The 22820-nt window shown below is 40.0% G+C and overlaps 1 protein-coding gene across 6 annotated transcripts in view; it reads right to left on the reverse strand.

The window, feature by feature from the left end:
- The window catches only part of LOC115223150 (BTB/POZ domain-containing protein 17-like), a 38250-nt gene that overhangs the window by 5223 nt on the left and 10207 nt on the right, over nucleotides 1-22820 (reverse strand). The window contains exon 1 of one of the 6 annotated variants that reach the window (XM_036512145.1): nucleotides 11561-11653. The exons of 1 other annotated variant lie outside the window; for it this stretch is intronic. In XM_036512145.1, the coding sequence (XP_036368038.1) occupies nucleotides 11561-11588 (28 nt within the window). In that variant the 5' untranslated portion in view covers nucleotides 11589-11653. Of the gene's footprint in view, nucleotides 1-2465; nucleotides 2631-2857; nucleotides 2918-11560; nucleotides 11676-15858; nucleotides 16222-22820 lie in introns of those variants that run through there. 4 more of the 6 variants (XM_029793576.2, XM_029793575.2, XM_036512149.1 and 1 more) reach the window with 4 other exon arrangements.

A 22820-nucleotide genomic window follows, 5' to 3' on the forward strand; every position in this document is an offset into this window, starting at 1 on the left:
GCAGAGAAGAGCAAGTGCTTAATTAGGAGTTATTGCTCCTGAAAGATTAAGTGACAAAGAGAGAATGTAAGAGGAAGGAGTGGGGGAGAGAGAGAGAGAGAGAGAGAGAGAGAGAGAGAGAGAGAGGCATGTAAGAGTGGCTGAACAATACAATACAATATTTAAATATATCATAAACAGACCGGTCCATTTAGCTAAAGCTTGTGCATATAAAGGCTGAAATAAATATATTATAAATTGACTGGTCTATTCGACTAAGTGTAGCGCTGAAATAAATTGCTTGTTGAAATACCTGGTGGGGGGCCTGGAAAGACTCACAGGCTGAACATGGAAAAGTAATTTACTTAAAATTACAGCAAGGCTTCCTCCTCATTAATAATGTTCTTTGTTTTATTTTATGGAGATTACATAACGAGGTTGTTTTATGCTCTGACTCACGAGGCACAAACGTATAATTAACCAAGGGGAAAAAAACAAAAAAACAGGGGATCTTGTAGTTGTAATACAGCTTTTGTTAATGTTTACTCTTCTCTCTCTTCTCTTCAGCTTGTTTCAGCCATTTGACTGTGGCCATGCTGGAGCACCGCCTTTAGTCGAGCAAATCGACCCCACCAGGACTTAGTCTTTGTAAGCCTAGTACTTATTCTATTAGTCTCTTTTGCCGAACCACTAAGTTACGGGGACGTAAACACACCAGCATCGGTTGTCAAGCGATGTTGGGGAGGGGGGACAAACACAGACACACACACACACATACATAAATATATATATATATATTTGAACTCAGGATGTGAAGACAGACTAGATGCTGCTAAGCATTTTGCCCTTCATGCTAATGGTTCTGCCAGTTCACTGCCTTAGTTTCTAAGAATAATTATTAGGAATCCTTGATGTATTTCACAATTTGTTTGGCATCAAAAAGAATATCTACAGACTTATTAAGAGCTGCTTTGGTCATGAATGACCATGGGATTGCGCCTAGAAAATTTCCCTCTGAGGCACAAGTCGGGGCAAGGTTGTTTATGGAAGACCAGCATTTTCCCATGCATATCAGCCTCCGCTCTTCGTGCCACTGATGTTATCCAAAGGAAAGACAAACACCGATACAGCTTGGTGCCAGTGACGTCGCAGCTCATTTCTACAGCTGAGTGAACTGGAGCAACATGAAATAAAAGGTCTTGCTCAAGAACGCAACACACAGCCCCGTCTGAGAAATGAACTCACTACCTCGTGATTGTGAGCCGGACGCTCTAACCACTGAGCCATGCATCACTATGCAGCAGTTGCAAAATGTGTTTATTGATTATATTAACAAACTTATTGGTTGGGGTAGAAATTGCTCTTTCACAGAGCTATTTGTGATTATGGTGTTGCATTTTAGCGAAGATGTTAGTTTTTAGGTTGCCAACTGATGATATCAAGGAACCAATCTTGATCAAAGATATGTCCCTGTTCTAATTAGGTAAAAGAACTCCTCTAACTTTCAGAAGTCTTGCAGTGCTGCTATAAACTACCGGCTGTGATCTAGGCCACCACACCCCACCCACACATGCAGATAACAAATATACAAAGGGAGAAAGAGACCAGTCTATTGCATCCTAACTGGTGTGATAAAACTGGAATAGTATGTTATAAATAGATAGATTCATCCGTTTAGCTACAACTGGTGTGTTAGAGCAGAAATGACGTTATAAACAGACAAGTTCATTTAGCTGTGACTGGGGTGTTAAAAATCTGAAAAAATCTGAAAGACCAGTCCATTTAGCTACAGCTGACATATGAAAGCTGCATTTTAAAATGGGAATATATTGTTTTTCAGCCTATGTCTACCATGGGGTAACTTCGTTCTCAACACTAACTCATGACTTGGTTATATTTGACAACTAATAAAGGCACACCTTTACATTGCAAACACTTCTGAAAACTGGACACCTCGTATATAAATAAAAAAGTTCATTATGGTTTGGATACCAAAACATCCAGTCTGAGGGTAGAGTAGAAACAAAAGCATTCTTTATAAAAGAGCAGGTTGTGACCACTTGGTAATGTTGCAAGGAATATCTATATGACAAATGCCACCAAAGTCAGTGTTTATCACAGGGAAACAGATGGTAAGGGTTAGAGTTAGGCCATAGCGATGATTAAAGAAAGACACACAAACAAAATTCAAATGGTTTGCAACTTTTATAACTTAACCCTTTCGTTACTGTTTTTATTTTGAGATGTTCTTTGTTTCTTTGAATTACTTTAAATATAACAAAGAATTTAGTAAATAACTTAGTTATAATTAAGCTAGTGTTAAGCACATAAATTGTGACTAAGGGTTGGTGGAAGATATTAATACAAAACTTATGAAAACAAGACATTTGCACTCAGGGCCAGAGCCGGTTTCAGCCGGGTTGGTAACGAAAGGCTTAACATTATGGTAAAGAAAGAAGAATTAATTATGCGAATGTAAACTGTACCTTCTCGTAAAGCGGGTGGTGTGATTACCTAACGTTTTGGTAGGGTACTGGTATGTGTCAGTTCATAGCCACTATGCAAATGTATTTACAGAAACAAAGGATGTTTAACATTGACTCCTACGAACAATAATATGCAATAACAAAGCCTGGAAACCCAGCTGAACAGCTTAGAGACAAAACACTGAGATATTCATGAGCCGCTGTCTAGTTTGGTAACTGACAATGTGAAAATACTATGGAACTTTAAAACACACAGACACCAAGATAGCAAACGATAAATCTGCCACTGTTTTCCATGACAATAGTGCATTAATATTCCACCTGGTAATTCTAAAGAAGAACAATATCAAATAAAAGCAAGCTCAGCTGCTAAGAAATTACACTGACTTAGTTGTCTGAATATAAATAATACGGAAGCTAAGGAATGTGTCATCATTCGTCACATTTGTAAGTGGTACAACTGGAATAATAACATAACCAATGACACTGACAAATAAGATTGACCTATGAATGTTACTGAAAATAGCAACACTAGTGTCTCTAAAACTATTTAGTGCATCTTCACTTAGTATTTGTTCACTATGAATAAACTAGATTAATTTATAACTGAGGTACAAGGCCAGAAATTTTGGTACAGGAGGAGTCATGTAACCACGTGACTGACTAGGCTATTACACATCGTTACACATCGCTGGTCACAAAGTACTTTTGCATTGTTTTAGCCTTCAGGTGGTGCAACCCTCTGCTGGCTGGGCGAGCAGGCCCAAAGTCCCCCCCCACCCCGATCAAAAGGGGACCGGAGCAATGTGAAATTAAGTGTTTTGCTCAAGAACACAATGTGTTGCCCAGTCAAGGAACTGAACCCATTATCTAGCAATCATGAATGCAGAAAGGCTGAAGACGCTCGACCTTTATTCTCTAGAAAAACGCCAACGCCGTGGTGATCTCATTCTTGCTCACAACATCATAAGCGGAAAGTGTAACCTCTTGAAGGAGCTGTTCTTTACTCCTGCTCCAGAGCGTCGGCTGCGGGGTCATTCCGAAAAGCTCTATCTGCAACGATTTCATCTCAATCGAAGAAGAGGGGCTTTCTCCGTCCGGGTTGTGGATCCGTGGAATAAGATGCCGGACGAGATGGTGAAGATGCCGACGACCGTTCGGTTCAAAGTCTCCCTTGACCACAAGTGGCCTGAACTCTTTATATGAACACCACCCTGTACATAACTCCATGTCCCCCTACATGGCCTTGCTTTTTGCTTTTTGAGCCAAAAAATTAACTAACTAACCTAACAACTAGGCCATCATCATCATCACCAAATGTCCTCCTTCCATTCTGGCATGGGTTGGACGCTTTGACCAGGGCTGGCAAGCTGGAAGGCTGCACCAGACTCCAGTCCACTAAGCATTTTGCTCCACAAGCCGATGGTTCTGCCAGCTTGCTGCCTAAATCTTCCACCACAGCATATGATTGAGAAGGAAAGGGTGTGATAGATGAATAAGGAAGGAAGGTGTGATGGCCATCTTGGGAGTGGGAGCATTTCAACTCTGTGTGAGTATATGTGAGTATGTTTGTGTGTGTACCAGGGAAGTATGTGAATGTATGTGAACATTGACAAGAGTATTAATTTGATTTACCATCCACATTTATATACAAAATACTTCAATTAGCCATCATTTTTGATGGCACAAGGCCAGCTGGTAATAACAACAACAACAACAACAATGATAATAACAATAATAATAATAATAATGATAATGACAATAACAATAATAATAATAATAATAATGATAATAATAATAATAATAATAATAATAATAATAATAATAATAATAATAATAATAATGATAATAATAATAATAATAATGATAATAATAATGATAATGGGATGGGCTACTCCACCTGAAGAAAATTCTAACTGGGCCCCACCAGCAAGGTCATGCGCTATTTATCTTGATATGAGATCACCATGTCGCGCACATATGGTTGTGATGCATGTCCCTGGTGTACCCTTATCAGACGTGTAGTCATGATGGGTATACTGGGCACCGTATATTTTACCCCAGTGTCACTTTGAGGGCATGCACTGCTCTTTCAATAAATAATAACCCTTTCTATTAAAGGCACAAGGATTGAAATTTGGGGGGAAGGGGACTAGTCGTTAACATTGACCCCAGCGTTTCACTGGTACTTAATTCATCGACCCTGAAAGGATGAAAGGCAAAGTCCACCTCAGCAGAATTTGAACTCAGAACATAAAGATGGACAAAATGCTGCTAAATATTTGGCCTGGCATGCTAACGGTTCTGCCAGTTCGCCCAATAAAAGATATATTCTGCTTTACCATAATAAAATAATAAATGCACCCTTTTCAAGCCTAGCCAGGCTCACGGGCCTGGTTTCCCGGTTTCTATGGCGTATGTGTTCCCCAGCTGGACGGGACGCCAGTCCATTGCAGCGTTACTCATTTTTGCCAGTTGAGTGGACTTGGAGCAACATGAAACGAAGTGTTTTTGCTCAGAACACAATGTGTTGCCCAGTCAAGGAACTGAACCCATTATCTAGCAATCATGATGCAGAAAGGCTGAAGACGCTCGACCTTTATTCTCTAGAAAAACGCCAACGCCGTGGTGATCTCATTCTTGCTCACAACATCATAAGCGGAAAGTGTAACCTCTTGAAGGAGCTGTTCTTTACTCCTGCTCCAGAGCGTCGGCTGCGGGGTCATTCCGAAAAGCTCTATCTGCAACGATTTCATCTCAATCGAAGAAGAGGGGCTTTCTCCGTCCGGGTTGTGGATCCGTGGAATAAGATGCCGGACGAGATGGTGAAGATGCCGACGACCGTTCGGTTCAAAGTCTCCCTTGACCACAAGTGGCCTGAACTCTTTATATGAACACCACCCTGTACATAACTCCATGTCCCCCTACATGGCCTTGCTTTTTGCTTTTTGAGCCAAAAAATTAACTAACTAACCTAACAACTAGGCCATCATCATCATCACCAAATGTCCTCCTTCCATTCTGGCATGGGTTGGACGCTTTGACCAGGGCTGGCAAGCTGGAAGGCTGCACCAGACTCCAGTCCACTAAGCATTTTGCTCCACAAGCCGATGGTTCTGCCAGCTTGCTGCCTAAATCTTCCACCACAGCATATGATTGAGAAAGGAAAGGGTGATAGATGAATAAGGAAGGAAGGTGTGATGGCCATCTTGGGAGTGGGAGCATTTCAACTCTGTGTGAGTATATGTGAGTATGTTTGTGTGTGTACCAGGGAAGTATGTGAATGTATGTGAACATTGACAAGAGTATTAATTTGATTTACCATCCACATTTATATACAAAATACTTCAATTAGCCATCATTTTTGATGGCACAAGGCCAGCTGGTAATAACAACAACAACAACAACAATGATAATAACAATAATAATAATAATAATGATAATGACAATAACAATAATAATAATAATAATAATGATAATAATAATGATATAAAATAATAATAATAATAATAATAATAATAATATAATATGATAATAATAATAATAATTAATAATAATAATGATAATGGGATGGGCTACTCCACCTGAAGAAAATTCTAACTGGGCCCCACCAGCAAAGTCATGCGCTATTTATCTTGATATGAGATCACCATGTCGCGCACATATGGTTGTGATGCATGTGCCTGGTATACCCTTATCAGACGTGTAGTCATGATGGGTATACTGGGCACCGTATATTTTACCCCAGTGTCACTTTGAGGGCATGCACTGCTCTTTCAATAAATAATAACCCTTTCTATTAAAGGCACAAGGATTGAAATTTGGGGGGAAGGGGACTAGTCGTTAACATTGACCCCAGCGTTTCACTGGTACTTAATTCATCGACCCTGAAAGGATGAAAGGCAAAGTCCACCTCAGCAGAATTTGAACTCAGAACATAAAGATGGACAAAATGCTGCTAAATATTTGGCCTGGCATGCTAACGGTTCTGCCAGTTCGCCCAATAAAAGATATATTCTGCTTTACCATAATAAAATAATAAATGCACCCTTTTCAAGCCTAGCCAGGCTCACGGGCCTGGTTTCCCGGTTTCTATGGCGTATGTGTTCCCCAGCTGGACGGGACGCCAGTCCATTGCAGCGTTACTCATTTTTGCCAGTTGAGTGGACTTGGAGCAACATGAAACGAAGTGTTTTGCTCAAGAACACAACACGTCGCCTGGTCCAGGAATCGAAACCACAATCTTACAATCATGATGCTGACACCCTAACCACTAAGCCACCACTCTGCTTTACCATAGCAGTATTAATAACCATTCATTAAAACTATATTCATAAATTGACATAGTTTTTAATTCTCACAGTACCAGATAACCCTTTATTGTTCAAATCATAATTTTATGTCTGTACTAATTTTCAAGTTATTTTTTTTTTCTGTTAGAAACTGGTTCTTCCTCCAAGTAAAATAGTTACTATGGTTATATCTGACACAGTCAGTACATTTAGAGCAGTGACGGAGATGTTGGGGTGGAGGGGAAACGCACCTCTCTTTACCTAGATTTTCAAACTGTGGCCACCACATTACACTTCCGACCCCTTCCCCACCTCAACATCCTCCCACACACCATGCAGTCACTCACAATTCAAGTTACAGTGGGCCAAAGAGAAAGAAGGGGTCACTGTAGAGTGGTGGGTGGGTGAGTGAGGAGGGGGAGGAGGGGGTAGTGATCCCTTAGTGTGAGTGTGAGTGTGAAACAGGGGTTAGAGCTTAGAACTGGAACTGACTAAGAAGCAAACAGCTGGGGCACAAGGGGGTGGTGTTGATAGGGAGCACAAGTATTGGTACATAAGCAGGAGGGACGGGGGGGGGCACGAGAGAAATTCTTGATGAGGAAGATAGCATGAGAGGGAGTCAGAGAGAGAGAGAGTCAGAGAGAGAGAGAGAGAGAGGGAGAGAGAGAGGGAGAGAGAGAGAGACCTGTGTTAGGATAAAAGTGTGTTGGCAGTGGTGATGACCACAGGACAAAGAAGCTGTTGCTGGTTTGTCACAGATCAACTCTGTGCAAATAAAGATCTTATGATCAAAAGTCGTTCCCGATGCGACTACCCCCTTTTTTTTTTGCTAGGAACTACGTAACTAGGACCACATCTACCCTTTCTTTTACAGACAGTGTGACATGAGGGTGATTCTCGGCAGCTATTTCTTGTGGCACAAATAACTTCCGCGGAGGTTCGTTCATTGGCTCATGAGACTGAGGGGGAAGGGGGGAGAGCAAGGGGAAGGGGGGAGAGCAGGGGTAGAGAGAGAGAGTGGAGTAAGTGGACTGGAATGAGAAATGGATGGTCATGAAAACACAGGGAGATAAAGAGAAGAAATCACTGGCAGTGACTCATGGTTTCTACATGTAGGCACACACACACATACAAGCGCACTCCACCCGAGCCCCCCACCCCGTACACGTGCCTGTGAGAGAGAGAGAGAGAGAGAGAGAGTGCATATATGCTACAAGCTTAGTCAGTGACTAGACAAACAGAAATAGACCAGCATTGACTGGTGATGGCAGTAAAGCAGAGACGTTGAGAAAGTGATGTGTGTATATGTATATATATATATATATATACTCTTTACTCTTTTATTTGTTTCAGTCATTTGACTGCGGCCATGCTGGAGCACCGCCTTTAATCGAGCAACTCGACCCCGGAACTTATTCTTTGTATGCCCAGTACTTATTCTATCGGTCTCTTTTGCCGAACCGCTAAGTGACGGGGACGTAGACACACCAGCATCGGTTGTCAAGCAATGCTAGGGGGACAAACACACACACACACATATATATATACATATACATATATACGACAGGCTTCTTTCAGTTTCCGTCTACCAAATCCACTCACAAGGCATTGGTCGGCCCGGGGCTATAGCAGAAGACACTTGCCCAAGATGCCACGCAGTGGGACTGAACCCGGAACCATGTGGTTGGTTAGCAAGCTACTTACCACACAGCCACTCCTATATATATATAATGTGATAAATGAAAATATATGCATACATACAAACATATATGTACGTACCTACATCTACATGTATATATACATGCATATATAAATATATATACGTGAGTACAGGACACCACAATAAGACGTAGAAACGGGAAAAACAAAAAAAAACAAAAAACAAGAAAACGAAAAAAAAAACACAGTTACAGGACGTGCTACACAAGGAAAAAACCCCGATATATATATATATATATATATATATATATATATATATATATAGACACACACACAGAAGCAGAGAGGGGGGAAATGACGGTGCAGTGTAACAGTGAAATTGAGGGAGGTAACTGTGTTTAAAGATGCTAAACTAACATCCACGTCATTTGCTACGACTCTAGCAACTTGTGTTATGAGCCATCGAGGGAGCCTCCACATGGACAAACGACATACTAGAAAGAACACCCAAACTGCCCTACAATCACACCCTCCCCTATTAAAGGAAAAGAAAGACTACATAGGACAGTGGTTTTCAACCAGGGTTCCGCAAGAAGTTACAAAACTGCTAAAATCGGCAGTAATTTTTAATTCACCTGTGCAGATATGTGTGCATAAGACTATTAAATTATTGCACAGGGGTTCCTCGAGCCAGTGGAATGTTTCCTTGGGGTTCCGCTCCAGCAAAAAGTTTGAAAAGCACTGGCATAGGATAATGTGGTTCTAAAAGATAAGGGGATAGGGGTTAGAAAGTCCTTGGTCAAGTCTCTTGGATCCGAATTGATTAGGGGACTTAACGACAAAAAAGAAAGGAAGCAAAATAAAATATGGACAAGCAGTGGCTTATGATATCAAAGCATTTATAAAATACTTATTATAAAGACGTGTATTTAAATATAATTAACCAAAAGGAGTGGCTGTGTGGTAAGTAGCTTGGTTACGAACCACATGGTTCCGGGTTCAGTCCCCACTGCGTGGCACCTTGGGCAAGTGTCTTCTACGATAGCCTCAGGCCGATCAAAGCCAGCATCAGAAAGATGAAGACAAAGGCTACGTTTGTGGTGCATGAACTCAGAATGTAATTGGTTGTTACTAGAAACTGTTAAGTCCACCTTGGTACTACTACTCCTCAGTAGGAAATCGCAGGCTACTTTGGAAGAGATGGGTAAAATAGTTTTGGTACATCAGTAGTTCTTATTTTATCAATTCAGGAAAAATGAATGTCAAAGTTGACCATAGCAGGATTAGAACTCAAACATGCAAAGTCAAAACAACTACACACTGTTTGCATTAAACCTAATTACAGCTCAAGTCCCCCAAGATCCTTTGATCTCCAGTGTATGAGTTATTAATTAAGCATTTCTGGATAATGAACTTCACATCACATGCAGGCTTAATTCATCCTAACTTAAAATAAACACACACACACACACACACACAATTAAATTAGGCAGTAGTTTAGCAATGTATCACCAAAAAAGGAAAACTATAATTATCATTAAATAAGAGTTAGAATGCTACAAATAAGAGCTAAAGTCCTCTGATGCTGCAGTCAATGTGTTGTTAACACACCCGTCTTCATCTTTTGTCTGTTTTTTTTTTGTAAATTCCAATATATATATATATATATGTACATATTATTGAAAAGTAGCAGAAATATAACTCTTCTGAAGCTCATATTCTTAGCACCCCTACAATCAATAGTAGCACAACAAATGGCCAGTCCAGTGTGACTGGCGAAATGCTACAGCAGAAGCATATAGATATGCAGTGTGCAAGAGGTAGGATGGAGGGAAGCCTCTACTAGACTCATCATGAGCAAGGAACAAACTCTTTTGGGTATGTAGCAGATGGCATGGGTGGTGTAGGTATATTTTTGACTGAGAAATGGCCAGATAAAGTGATTGAGGTTATCAGAGTGTGTGATAGGATTGTTAAGCTAAGACTAGTGTTAGATTAAACAACAATATCATATATCTCAGATCAATTTGGACTGGCAGATCAACAGAAGACCCATTTCTATGAGGCCTTCTGTAGATCACCTTGATGACAGATGACAATGTCCTTTGAGTAGCTGGTGATTTCAAAAGACATATAGGGCAGCACCCCAAGAAATTTCATAGTGTGCATGGCAGTTATGTGTTTTGTTCTAGAAATGGAAGGAATGAAGGTGTTGGAATTCTGTGATGCAAATTACATTTTCACAACTTTTTTTTTTATCTTAACACGTTATACACTTCCTTTCCCCATACAACATGATGATAATTTGGAAACAGCTGAATTTCTTATGTTCTTGAGAAACTAATAAAAATGTTACAAAAGATTTAAAGATGAAAATATTTAAGGAAAGAAAACAACAAATTAACGCTTGCAATGAAATTTTGCTATACACTGCAAGCCCTCACACTAGGTCTAAACTTGGTCCAATACCCTAAGCTCCAAGAGGGTTTCAATACGTTGCTATGGGAACAGACACAAATAGCATCGCCAGCTGGATGGGCTGTTCAGAATGGATAAATCTGATTGGCTAAAATTACAAAAAAAAAAAAGAAAAAATTTAAAGATTCATTAATTTCTCCCAAAATAGCTGTGATTTTCGTAATTGGCATTAAAAAAAAAAACTACACGTGTAGAAATTCTCAATAAAACCGAAAGAATGGTGTTAACGCAAAAAGATCCAATTAAAAATTGAACTCGTAATTTTTTTTTTTAATGTGTCTAAAACATAATTTGGAAAACGTTTTCGGAGGAAAAATAAATACAAAATGTCAAAAGTGAAAAAGTTATATCCGGGTTGTATTCGGAAAAGAAGAAGTTTAAAGTTTAAGAAAGGAAAAACAATCAATCTCTGATGAAAACAGAAACAGAAAGAAATCGGCCGAAATATGCAAAAATAAATAAATTTTAAAAGTGCCACGGGGTGGGGTCAGGAGGGGTGCTTATTGCCATGGAGATTGTAATGTTCTTAGGGTCTTAGACCGTTTACAACGGAGTCCAGAAAAGAAGAAAAATAGGTCGACATTCGGTCAATGTAAAATTCTTGTGGTTAGTAATGGTGATGGTGATGATGATGATGATGAAAAGTTAAAGAATAACACTGATTACGAAAAGACTTGATACTTTTTGGTGCCATTTGGAACAGATTGCCGATATAATCCCTCTTCGATAAAAAATCAAACGAACACTAACATATGTGTAAGCATATTCCCCCCACCACACAGTTCATCTTTGAATATAAATATAAATATAAATGTATATGTGTATATATATGCTTGTGTGTATGTGAGTGTGTGTGTGTGTATGTGTGTATGTATGTGTGTGTGTGTGTGTGTGCATATGTTGCCGACGTAAACGGTTTGCTTGTATGACGTATATTACAGGAACTTATTACAGAAAAAGGAAAAAAACAACCAACAACAACAAAAAAAAACCCATAAGAAACAATTTCGGACACAGAATACAATGGTGTGCACATTCGTGTATGTGGCCGAAATTGTTTCTTGTTTAGGGAGAGAAATTTAAGGGCTTAAAAACCTGTGTGTGTGCAGACATACACATCGCTAATATTTAATGAAACACACACACACACACATCACACATACACAACACACATACACACATCACACAAACACACAACACACACACACACAACACAACACACATACACACAACATAAACACACACACAACACACATACACACAACACACACACACATAACACACCTCACACACACACAACACAAACACACACACATATCCAGTCGCTCATCGAAATACGCATACATTAATATTGTAGTAATTGTTTCTTTTTACCAATATTGTCAATCAGACGAACGAATCCCCACCCACCCAAACAAAAAACGGAAAACGACAAACAAAAGAACACCCCCACCACCACCCTCGCCACCAGTCAAAAACTTTAAAAAATGTGGATAACACAAATATGAACACAGACAAAAAAAAGGTTTTTAAGTTTATATTTTGCAGTGCTTTGAGTTTTCCTTTTGTCGCTTTCGTTTCTTGAAAATTACGTCAACCAATCTGTAAATTCACATTTCGAATAAATAGACACATCGTACATTTGTATTCGCGTAAAATAAGTATTGGTTCCGTAGACATTTGGAAAAGTTTATAAACAATAAATATTCGGGATTTCGTAATATTCTTTAAATGCAATTGGAATTCTTTACATAAGTACGCACGTACGTACGTGTGTGCGTACTTACGTACGTGCGTACGTACTACATGCATACATACATACATACATACATACATACATACATATATGTATACTCTTTTACTCTTTTACTTGTTTCAGTCATTTGACTGCGGCCATGCTGGAGCACCGCCTTTAGTCGAGCAAATCGACCCCGGCACTTATTCTTTGTAAGCCCAGTACTTATTCTATCGGTCTCTTTTGCCGAACCGCTAAGTGACGGGGACGTAAACACACCAGCATCGGTTGTCAAGCAATGCTAGGGGGACAAACACAGACACACACACTTATATATATATATATATATATATACATATATACGACAGGCTTCTTTCAGTTTCCGTCTACCAAATCCACTCACAAGGCATTGGTCGACCCGGGGCTATAGCAGAAGACACTTGCCCAAGATGCCACGCAGTGGGACTGAACCCGGAACCATGGTTGGTTAGCAAGCTACTTACCACACAGCCATGTATATATCCATTAATAATTCACAGAACGTAATACATTCAGAATATAAACATGCCCTCTCTCTCCAGACACACACACACACACACACACTGCAGGTACCCATACAATGAGATAAAAAAAAAATATGATCAACAGAGATTATCCAAGTAATTAGCAAATAAAAACTCCCTCCGGAAGTGTTTGAAATCTGTAGAAAAAGTCAGGGAGGTAACTCCAATAATTCGTTCAAAACTTTTGGGACAAACAATGCAGATTAGAGTGAATTTGATTTTAAAGAAACTGGTAAACAAAACAAACATGTTCCGGCTTTTATCAGACCTCCTCAGCAAATCATTTTATATTTAGTTAAAAGACTAAAAGTGATCAATCAATATGCACAAACAAGCATATATATATATATAGCACGTGATCAACCAGACTATCAGATGTTGCTACACATCGCTGGTCACAATGCGTTTCGCATTGTCTTAGCCTTCAAATGACGCCACCCCACTGGATAAGCGAGCAGACCAACAGAAGAAAGAGTGAGAGAAAGAGTACAGCAGGGATCGCCCCCATTCCCTGCCGGAGCCACGTGGGGCTTTAGGTGTTTTCTCTCAATAAACACTCACAACGCCCGGTTTGGGAACTGAAACCGTGATCCTACGACCGCGAGTCCGCTGCCTTAACCACTGGGCCACTGCACCTCCGCACAAACATATGTCTATACGGGGGATGTAGTGACGGTTATAACGAATATATGATATAGCTGGTGGAAAGTACTTCCGAAGAGCGTTCTGCCTACTAAACACAAATATGTTTGAGTCAGACTTTGTTCATATATATTCATAATTAGAGTCACCACGCTTCGCTGAGAAAGGTTAATGACACCGAAACATGTCAGCCGCATTTACCGGTTGCCTTTAAAAATCAGACACACACTGTAAACACCTGCATCGTCCTATATTGCTCTAAATTTCGATCGGTTGGTCTTTTGGCAGAAATTTCCCGTATTGCTTTTCCTTAAAAAAATTTTAATTTTAAACACATCTAAAGAAAGCATTTATCTTTTAATTGTTTGGATAAACTCAATTTATCGAAACAAAAGCGTATTGAAATATGCGGGACATTTTTGTACTTAATATGCAGAATGCCCTCGCCTACCCCCGATCATCTTCATTGAACTTTTACAAATACCACACATTTTTATTTTAAAAAATAAAAGGTGTTGGCAATGGACCGTGAAAACTTATAAAGTCTGTAATATTTGTGTGCGTATAAGTGCATGTACGCAATCGGCGTGTCTGTTGTGGTTAAGAAGATTGTTTCCCAACCAAATTGTCTTGGGTTCAGCTCCAATGAGTGATACCTTAGGCAAGTGTCCTCTCCTACAGACCCAGACTCACACAAAGCCTTGTGAGTGGATTTAGTAGACGGAAACTGAAAGAATTGTCATATATATATAGATATATATATATAATCCTGACACGTTTTTTTCTCTCTCCCCATTTTTTACTCTCATCTCATTCTATCGAAGAGCGTAGGCTCGAAGCGTCAAAGACTTTTCCCCAGCTTCAAACTAATACACCTGCTTGTTGTTCCTTCACCTGTCTGTCTTTTCTTTTCTGCGTATGTATGTATGTACATATATATATTCTGTTGTGTCTGGGGAGAGTCATTTTCTTTTTATGCCTTATAATTTAACACACTCACCGGTAAAATTTCCATTTATTTCTTATTTTTATTTTCCTAAAATTTTCGTTGCGTCTTGCAACCTTTTCAATAGTCTTTAGGGAAATAAAAATAAGAAATAAGTGGAAATTTTACCGGTGAGTGTGTTAAATTATATGACACAAAAAGAAAATGACTCTCCCCAAACACAACAGAATATGCTTCAACACACGAACTCATATAAAGAATCTTGCAAACCAAATCCCAAAACGATATATATATATACACCTTTTCCTTGTATTACTCATTAGACTGTGGCCATACGAGGGCGCTGCTTTGAAGAATTTTTAGTCGAATGAATCGACCTCAGTACTTTTTTTTTTTAAGACTGATACTTATTCAATCAACATCTTTTGCCGAACTGCTAAATTACGGGGACGTAAACACACCAACAGCTGTTGTCAAGCGGTGGTGAGGGTAAACACACACACACACTTTCCCTTGAATTTGATTAATCTCTCACAGTTTAAAGTTGGGACTTTATCCCCTCTTCAAACTGAATATTTCGAAATTACCTCAGCAGAATTCGGACTCGCAATCGAAATAAAACTGAATACTGCCATACATCCGTACAAAGAACACCAATTTCTCTATTATCATAGATTGAGAGACACGTATAACGAGATGTGATGTTTGTGCCTTCATCAAACTTGTTTCTGACGCAACTAGAATTGGTAGCAGTGGGTTCTTTCATTATCACCGAATATGATGGGGATTAGAACGACTCCCCTAAGTTACTTGCTTTTATTTAATTGACCCTCGATGGACGAAAGACAAAACCATTCTGCGGACGAATTAAACTCACAACAGAACCGAAACTAAAAAAAATAATAAAATACTGCAACGTTTTATTATTTCTGTTAATAATAAACGATTCCTTTTGACTAAGCGAACCTAAGTTACGTGAGAGGGAAACTGTAAGTGGTGGATTTCATGGCTTTCCAAACGACCGGAATGATAACAATAAGAGCAAGAATAAATATAATGGTAATAAACTGGATCTTACCCATAGAATACGGCAGCTTTGGGACGGCGACATAGATGCACACTTGCTCTCGTAGATAGTCACACGGACACAAACTGACTACCCGAGAGAGAACGAACACTAAACACTAAACACCCACATAGATATTGTATGGAAACACCCAGTCGGCTCTGAACTGGAAGATGTCTCCTCTTCGTATCCGCAAAAGATAGTTTTGCTCTTCGCGAACTTCCGACATTTCAGGAAAGAGATATATATCCACACACACACACACACGGAGATAAAAGTAAACAGACAGAAACAATTACAGATGAATAGAAGAGACAGAAATAGCAAAACGAGGACAGCAGGAATTCTATTAGAGGACGGTCAGAAGAAAGAGAAAGGCTGAGTGTTAGAGAGAGGGGGAAGAGAAATCAAAATAGACGGGGAGAGAGAGAGAGAGAAGATAATAGAACATAAGCTAGATGTGGAGAGGGAAGGAGAGAGAAAGTAAGAGAGAGAAGAGAAAGAGAAAAAGGGTAGGCTTGATTGAGAGAGAGAAGTACTAATGCAGACAGGTTTTAATTCAGCAGACACCAGCTGGGAAGTAAGTTAACCAGCTTAGTTAATATATTAAATACTTCGACAATTAAAAGGCAAGAAAAGAATTGATAGTAGAAAAAAAAAAGAGCAAAGCAGCTTTCTTTGTTGTTGCTTAGCCCCAGGCCTGCCCCAGTCGAGCAAAACCCATGATCAAAGGAGCTTCTATCGTAGCGATCATCGTAACTTCTTTACAGACTTTGGTGTATCTAGAACTTCGTCTGCCTCTCTTAAAATAGAAAGAAGGGTGTGATTAGAGGAAGATTTAGCTACAGTTTCTAGGTGAAGTCACCAGGGTGTGATTAGAGGAAGATTTAGCTACTGTTTCTAGGTGAAGTCACCTCACAGAGGCTGTCTCATTTGATTGTCTTTGTTACTTGTTAATTTTCTATTTCTTAAGTTATTTTTATCTCGCTTTCTCTCTCGTATATTTTTGTCATATCTCGTTATTCAGTAAAGCAGGAACTAAATATATAAATATATGAAACGTGCAAAAACAAAAAAAAGAGGGTAAAATAAGATTAATTGGTGAATGGAAGTGTGTCCTAAATTTTCGAGTAGGGTCAGAGGAGGCTATCGTCTTCATTGACCAGATGTAAACTGATATCAAGAAACTATTTTATATCTTCAAATATTCTTACTATTTTGAGTTCAAACCACCCAGCTTATCTTTTCCTTTCATCCTTTAAGGGTCGATAAATAAGCACTAACCATGTATTGAGGCCGATATAAACAGCTGTTCATCCCGCCCTCCCCAACCAAATTAATTTGTAGCCTTGTGTCAATGTGGACAGCGATGAGATCCATATGGTTAACAAATTCGCTTCACAATCAGGTTCCGCATTCAATTCCTCTTGACACCTTGAGCAAATGTCTCCAATAACATCAGGTCGACTCCAGCTTGGTGAGTGGAACTGATTTACTATCAACTGCGAGGAAGTTTGTTTGATAGACTAGAAACGTTTTGCAGCGAATCCATCTTCCGGTTTAACACAACTTGGTCCTTGATTGTTTGTAGCAGAGTCTACAAATGTTGCAAGGGCTGGAAGCAGGGATCCGGTTTGGGAATAACTAGATTTCTTTATGCGACTCTTCTACAAGTACACCGATTTGTGTACTCGGCATCTGCGTACGTAGCTTTCATCCTCCATTCGCATTATATGCCCCAACCATCGCAGTCTCTTCTCTTTCATACTACAACCGATTCTCCCCTTTCAGTTCATTTACCCTTCGTTCATGAACACTAGCATGGCGCATCCAGTGAAAAAAAGGGCCTGCCTTTGTATTTCGGCATATGTTTCGCTACCGGGCAGCAGCAAACTTCACACACAAGCATCGAACAATCTACCATTGACTTCGAGGGAGAAGCCCTTTGTTGCTACCTGGACTTTCTCAACCTTTTATTCATTCTGCCTGTCATACTTTCGGAACGTCCGCTCCAAATGCTAATTTGGGTCTCTAGGCAGCAAAGGTTATCTTCTAGGAAACCGTCCAGACACCTGAGAACATCTATTCTCTAAGTACGTTAATGCTTATTGCTCTTGCGCACCCAGTTCATACGAAATACACCTCTGATGGCCTGCCTCTGGTCTCACTACATATCTTGTGTGTCCATTGTTTACTATGGGCACTCGTAGAATGCTTCCTGACTTCTTTTCTGGTAACGAAGCACAACGGTTTCCCTGATGCTAGAAAGAATTTGTCTTACTTTCTTCCTACTTAGCAAACTTTTGGTTTTCAATATGTTTACTTCAATTCTAGGTTGTGCTTCCTTGTTTGGAATTTTTATTTCAATTCTTCCACAGATTCTGCGGCGGACGTAAAGAATGTGATCCGCAACCCCCCCCCCCCCCTTCGTTATTTTTATTATTATTTTTTTTTACAGAACCCACCATTTTTGAGTACGGAGATTCTGATTCTGCAAAAAAAAAAAATAAAGCATTTAAAAATTTTAATACTCCCACCCCCAAATTTCCATTTATTTCAAAAAAAGTTTTTTTTAGATTCATAATCTTCGTATTTTTCTACGTATTTCGCAAAAAGAAATTTCTGAAAAAAAGTGAAAATTGAAGAATTGGAAGGGGTGGGGGTGGAATTAAAATTTTAAAATGCCTTTTTTTGTAGCAGAATCAGAACCTCCGTACTCGAAAATGGGGGGGAGTCTGTAAAAAAACAAATAATAATAACGAAATGGGGTGCGGTCCACGTTCTTTACGTCCGCTAATTCTGTTATAAGGGGTAAGTTATCAGCATACAATAATTTCGAAGACAGCCGATTCCTCTGTTATGGCTTAGAGGAACATGATAAATAGGAGGGAACAGAAAAGAGAATTCTGAAGAACACTATCTATAGATGTCCATTTAACGCAAAGAACCCAATTTTGAAGAGAGTTTCTACCGCAAAGAACCCAATTTTGAAGAGAGTTTCATGTTATAGTTTACAAGGGTATAGTTTTTCATTAAGGCGGCGAGCTGGCAGAAACGTTAGCACGCCGGGCGAAATGCTTTGCGGTATTTCGTCTGCGTTACGTTGTGAGTTCAAATTCCGCCGAGGTCGACTTTGCCTTTCATCCTTTCGGGGTCGATAAATTAAGTACCAGTTACGCACTGGGGTCGATGTAATCGACTTAATACCTATGTCTGTCCTTGTTTGTCCCCTCTGTGTTTAGCCCCTTGTGGGTAATAAAGAAATAGGTATAGTTTTTCATGTCAAATGCATTGCTTGTGATGGAGACTTTATTGAGTACTACCTTTGTATGGAGAAAGAGTTACTCTGCTGACAAGCAGAATTTGAATTACCTGTGTCAGTTAATTAAAAAATTATGTCCACTTTTGTATCACCTTCAGTTCAGACCTGTATTTGCTACTGTCATATTATGCAGTAATGACTGATGCTCTTGTAGTTGTTAATGGTGATGATGATGATGATGATGATTAAGAGAAGGAGGAATAAAGGAGAAAGAGGGGTAAAATAGGGAGAAGGTGCTGACTAATCCCACAGGTGCAAATTTGTATTAGAAAAAAAATAATACAATCAAAACAACAACACAACAACAACAGCAGCAAAAAGGATTACAATTGGACAATGTGGCAAAAGTGTTCCAACCAGTTTTCTGAGTTGGTAGTGATTTTGTTAATGTTGTATGAGGGGGGAATGGGGGTGGAGGGTGTCGGGTGGCCGAGGGTGGGTGCTGGGGTGGATGCAGAGAAAAAAAAGATGAGCAGCTGTAGGGAAGGCAATGAAAAGACCAGTTCCACACATCAATGGACGCACCAGAGCACTGAGAAGGTGATTGTGGTAATAGAGTCAGTCATAGATGGTGGTGGTGGTGGTGGTGGTGGGAGTGATCACGAGGGGGCAGCTAGAGGCCTTTATTTCACAGGACAGAAATAAGACCATCACTCCCCAAAAACCATCTGAGATCCACTAGCTGCACTTCCCTCCACATCTACCTCCAACTCCTGCCTCCTGCCTTTCACCTTTCTTACACTGACTGACCGCACAGTCATATATATATGTATATGTGGAGGCGCAATGGCCCAGTGGTTAGGGCAGCAGACTTGCGGTCGTAGGATCGCGGTTTCGATTTCCAGACCAGGCGTTGTGAGTGTTTATTGAGCGAAAACACCTAAAGCTCCATGAGGCTCCAGCAGGGGTGTTGGCGATCCCTGCTGTACTCTTTCACCACAACTTTCTCTCACTCTTTCTTCTGTTGGCCTGCTCGCTTAGCCAGCAGGGTGGCGTCATTTGAAGGCTAAAACAATGCAAAAAGCGCATTGTGACCAGCGATGTGTAGCAACATCTGATACCCTGGTCAGTCATGGTGATATATATATATATAGAGAGAGAGAGAGAGCATGAATAGGCAGATGTTCAGAAAAAAATTGATGTATAAAGCCTCTACTAAGGGTTTATGTTTGCGTACGTATATCAAATGTGAAGGCACGTGGCTCAGTGGTTAGAGCGTCAGGCTCAAAATCATGAGGTAGTGTGTTCAATTCCCGGACCGGGCTGTGTGTTGTGTTCTTGAGCAAGACACTTTATTTCACGTTGCTCCAGTTCGTTCAGTTGTAGAAATGAGTTGCAGCGTCACTGGTGCCAAGCTGTATCGGCCCCTTTGCCTTTCCTTGGGTAACATCAGTGGCATGGAGAGAGGAGGCTAGTATGCATGGGTGACTGCTGGTCTTCCATAAACAACCTTGCCCAGACTTGTGCCTCAGAGGGGAACTATGTGCAATGCCATGATCATTCGTGACCGAAGGGGGTCCTTTTATGTATACACATATCGTTGTTGTTGTCATCATCATTGTTTAATGTCTGCTTTTGTATGCTTGCGTGGGTCAGATGGAATTTGATGAGGCAGAATTTCTGGAGCTTTCTGTTACCAAGCCTCACCTGTTTACAAGCAGAGTAATATTTGCCTGTTTTTGGTAGATTGGATATGAAGACTCAATTTGTATGGCAACGACACTCATCTACAATTCTCATGCAATGTCAACACATAGATACAAACACACATATATATATATATATATATATATATATATGAGCAAAACGCCCCTCGTCCAATGGACGGTGCTCAGTTGTCAAACATTTAAACCGACTTTTCTCAAAACAACTTGTCCGACCGTCCCATAGGCCCCCTCCTTTGAGAAACACTGATTTAACCTAAATTTGAGACACCAGCAAAAGAAAAAATAAAGATAGACTTTTTTGCTATTCCAAAGAAAAACGATTTTATTCACACAAATATGCAACCGAAGAGTTTAAAGTACCAGTAATGTACCAGGCTGTTGACTGGGAGAACACAAACATGGTTTAAACAGTAAGCTTGGCAGGAAAGAAACGTGCCTTTAAGCAGTACAAAAACAAGAAAAAATGGAAGGTGCAGTTATGTACAGGTTGACGGAAGAAAAGCAGGACAAAAACGATGCCTGCAAATGGGTTAGCTGGAGGTAAATCTAGATGGAAAAGCATGATGAATTTATGAGAATGTACCTGGGATAATAATAAGTTTATCCGATAAAACATGTAGGAAATCAGCATGGGGCATTTTTTGATGAAAAGCAATGACCTAGGGAACTAAGTAACTAATTTTAAGCTAACTTACTTTACGGGATGTTCAAGGGCATGGAAAAGCTAGCAGCAACAGCTGATGTACGTGTGCATACAAATGCACGTTCCCATGGCTTTATCGATTGCATTCTCACCTGGAATCGATTTTTGTAATTTTTTCAAGACTTAAAAACGCCGATACCGTCGGTATCTACATATCAAATTTGAGCACAATTGGATGGAGGATGCCTGAGATCCTTGAAGACACACACACAGACAGACAGAGCGGATTTTATATAATATATATATATATTTTTTTTTTTTACTTGTTTCAGTCATTTGACTGCGGCCATGCTGGAGCACCGCCTTTAGTCGAGCAAATCGACCCCGGGACTTATTCTTTGTAAGCCCAGTACTTATTCTATCGGTCTCTTTTGCCGAACCGCTAAGTGACGGGGACGTAAACACACCAGCATCGGTTGTCAAGCAATGCTAGGGGGACAAACACAGACACACAAACACACACACACATACATACATATATATATATATATACATATATACGACACGCTTGTTTCCATCTACCAAATCCACTCACAAGGCTTTGGTCGGCCCGGGGCTATAGCAGAAGACACTTGCCCAAGATGCCACGCAGTGGGACAGAACCTGGAACCATGTGGTTGGTTAGCAAGCTACTTACCACACAGCCACTCCTGCGCCTATATATAATACAAAAAGCAAAAGACAAAAGCAGGTGAGAGAACAACAAGGTGTATTAGTTTGATGCTCAGGAGGAATAAAAGCTTTTGCCATTTCCAGACTATACATGTGATCATTTATCTAGTAGTTAGTGACTTCAGGATCAGGGCTGAATGGATGACCAGAAGACGACCAGCATGGAGAAGAAGGGTCTGAAAGCTTAAGGATCCTGAAAATGGACAGAGATTTAGGAATGTATTACTCAAAGCTTATGATGAAATAAAGGAGGATATGGCATCACATGATGTGGAAGACAACTGGAGTTTCCTACGGGACAACCTGTTGAGGGCTACTGACCAGATCTGTGGATGGTGCAAAGTCCCCTCTTGACCCAAGGTAACGTGTCGGTGGAACAATGTAGTTGACAGGGCCATTAGGGAAAGAAGGACTGGAAGAACAGTTGTAGCAAGGAACTGCCAAAAGGGAAGCTAGGAGACAGGTTTACTTAGCCAGAGAGGAAGCAGATAAGAAAAAATTTGCCAATGTTCTGCACCATGAGGACTAAAGACTCAAAGTGTTTAGTGTTACAAGACAGTGTGTGTGAGAGGATTGTGATGTCATAGAGAAATATGTCTGCATGGATGAT

The sequence above is a fragment of the Octopus sinensis genome, linkage group LG22 (genome assembly GCF_006345805.1).
Source record: "Octopus sinensis linkage group LG22, ASM634580v1, whole genome shotgun sequence".
NCBI classification, from domain to species: Eukaryota; Metazoa; Mollusca; class Cephalopoda; order Octopoda; family Octopodidae; genus Octopus; species Octopus sinensis.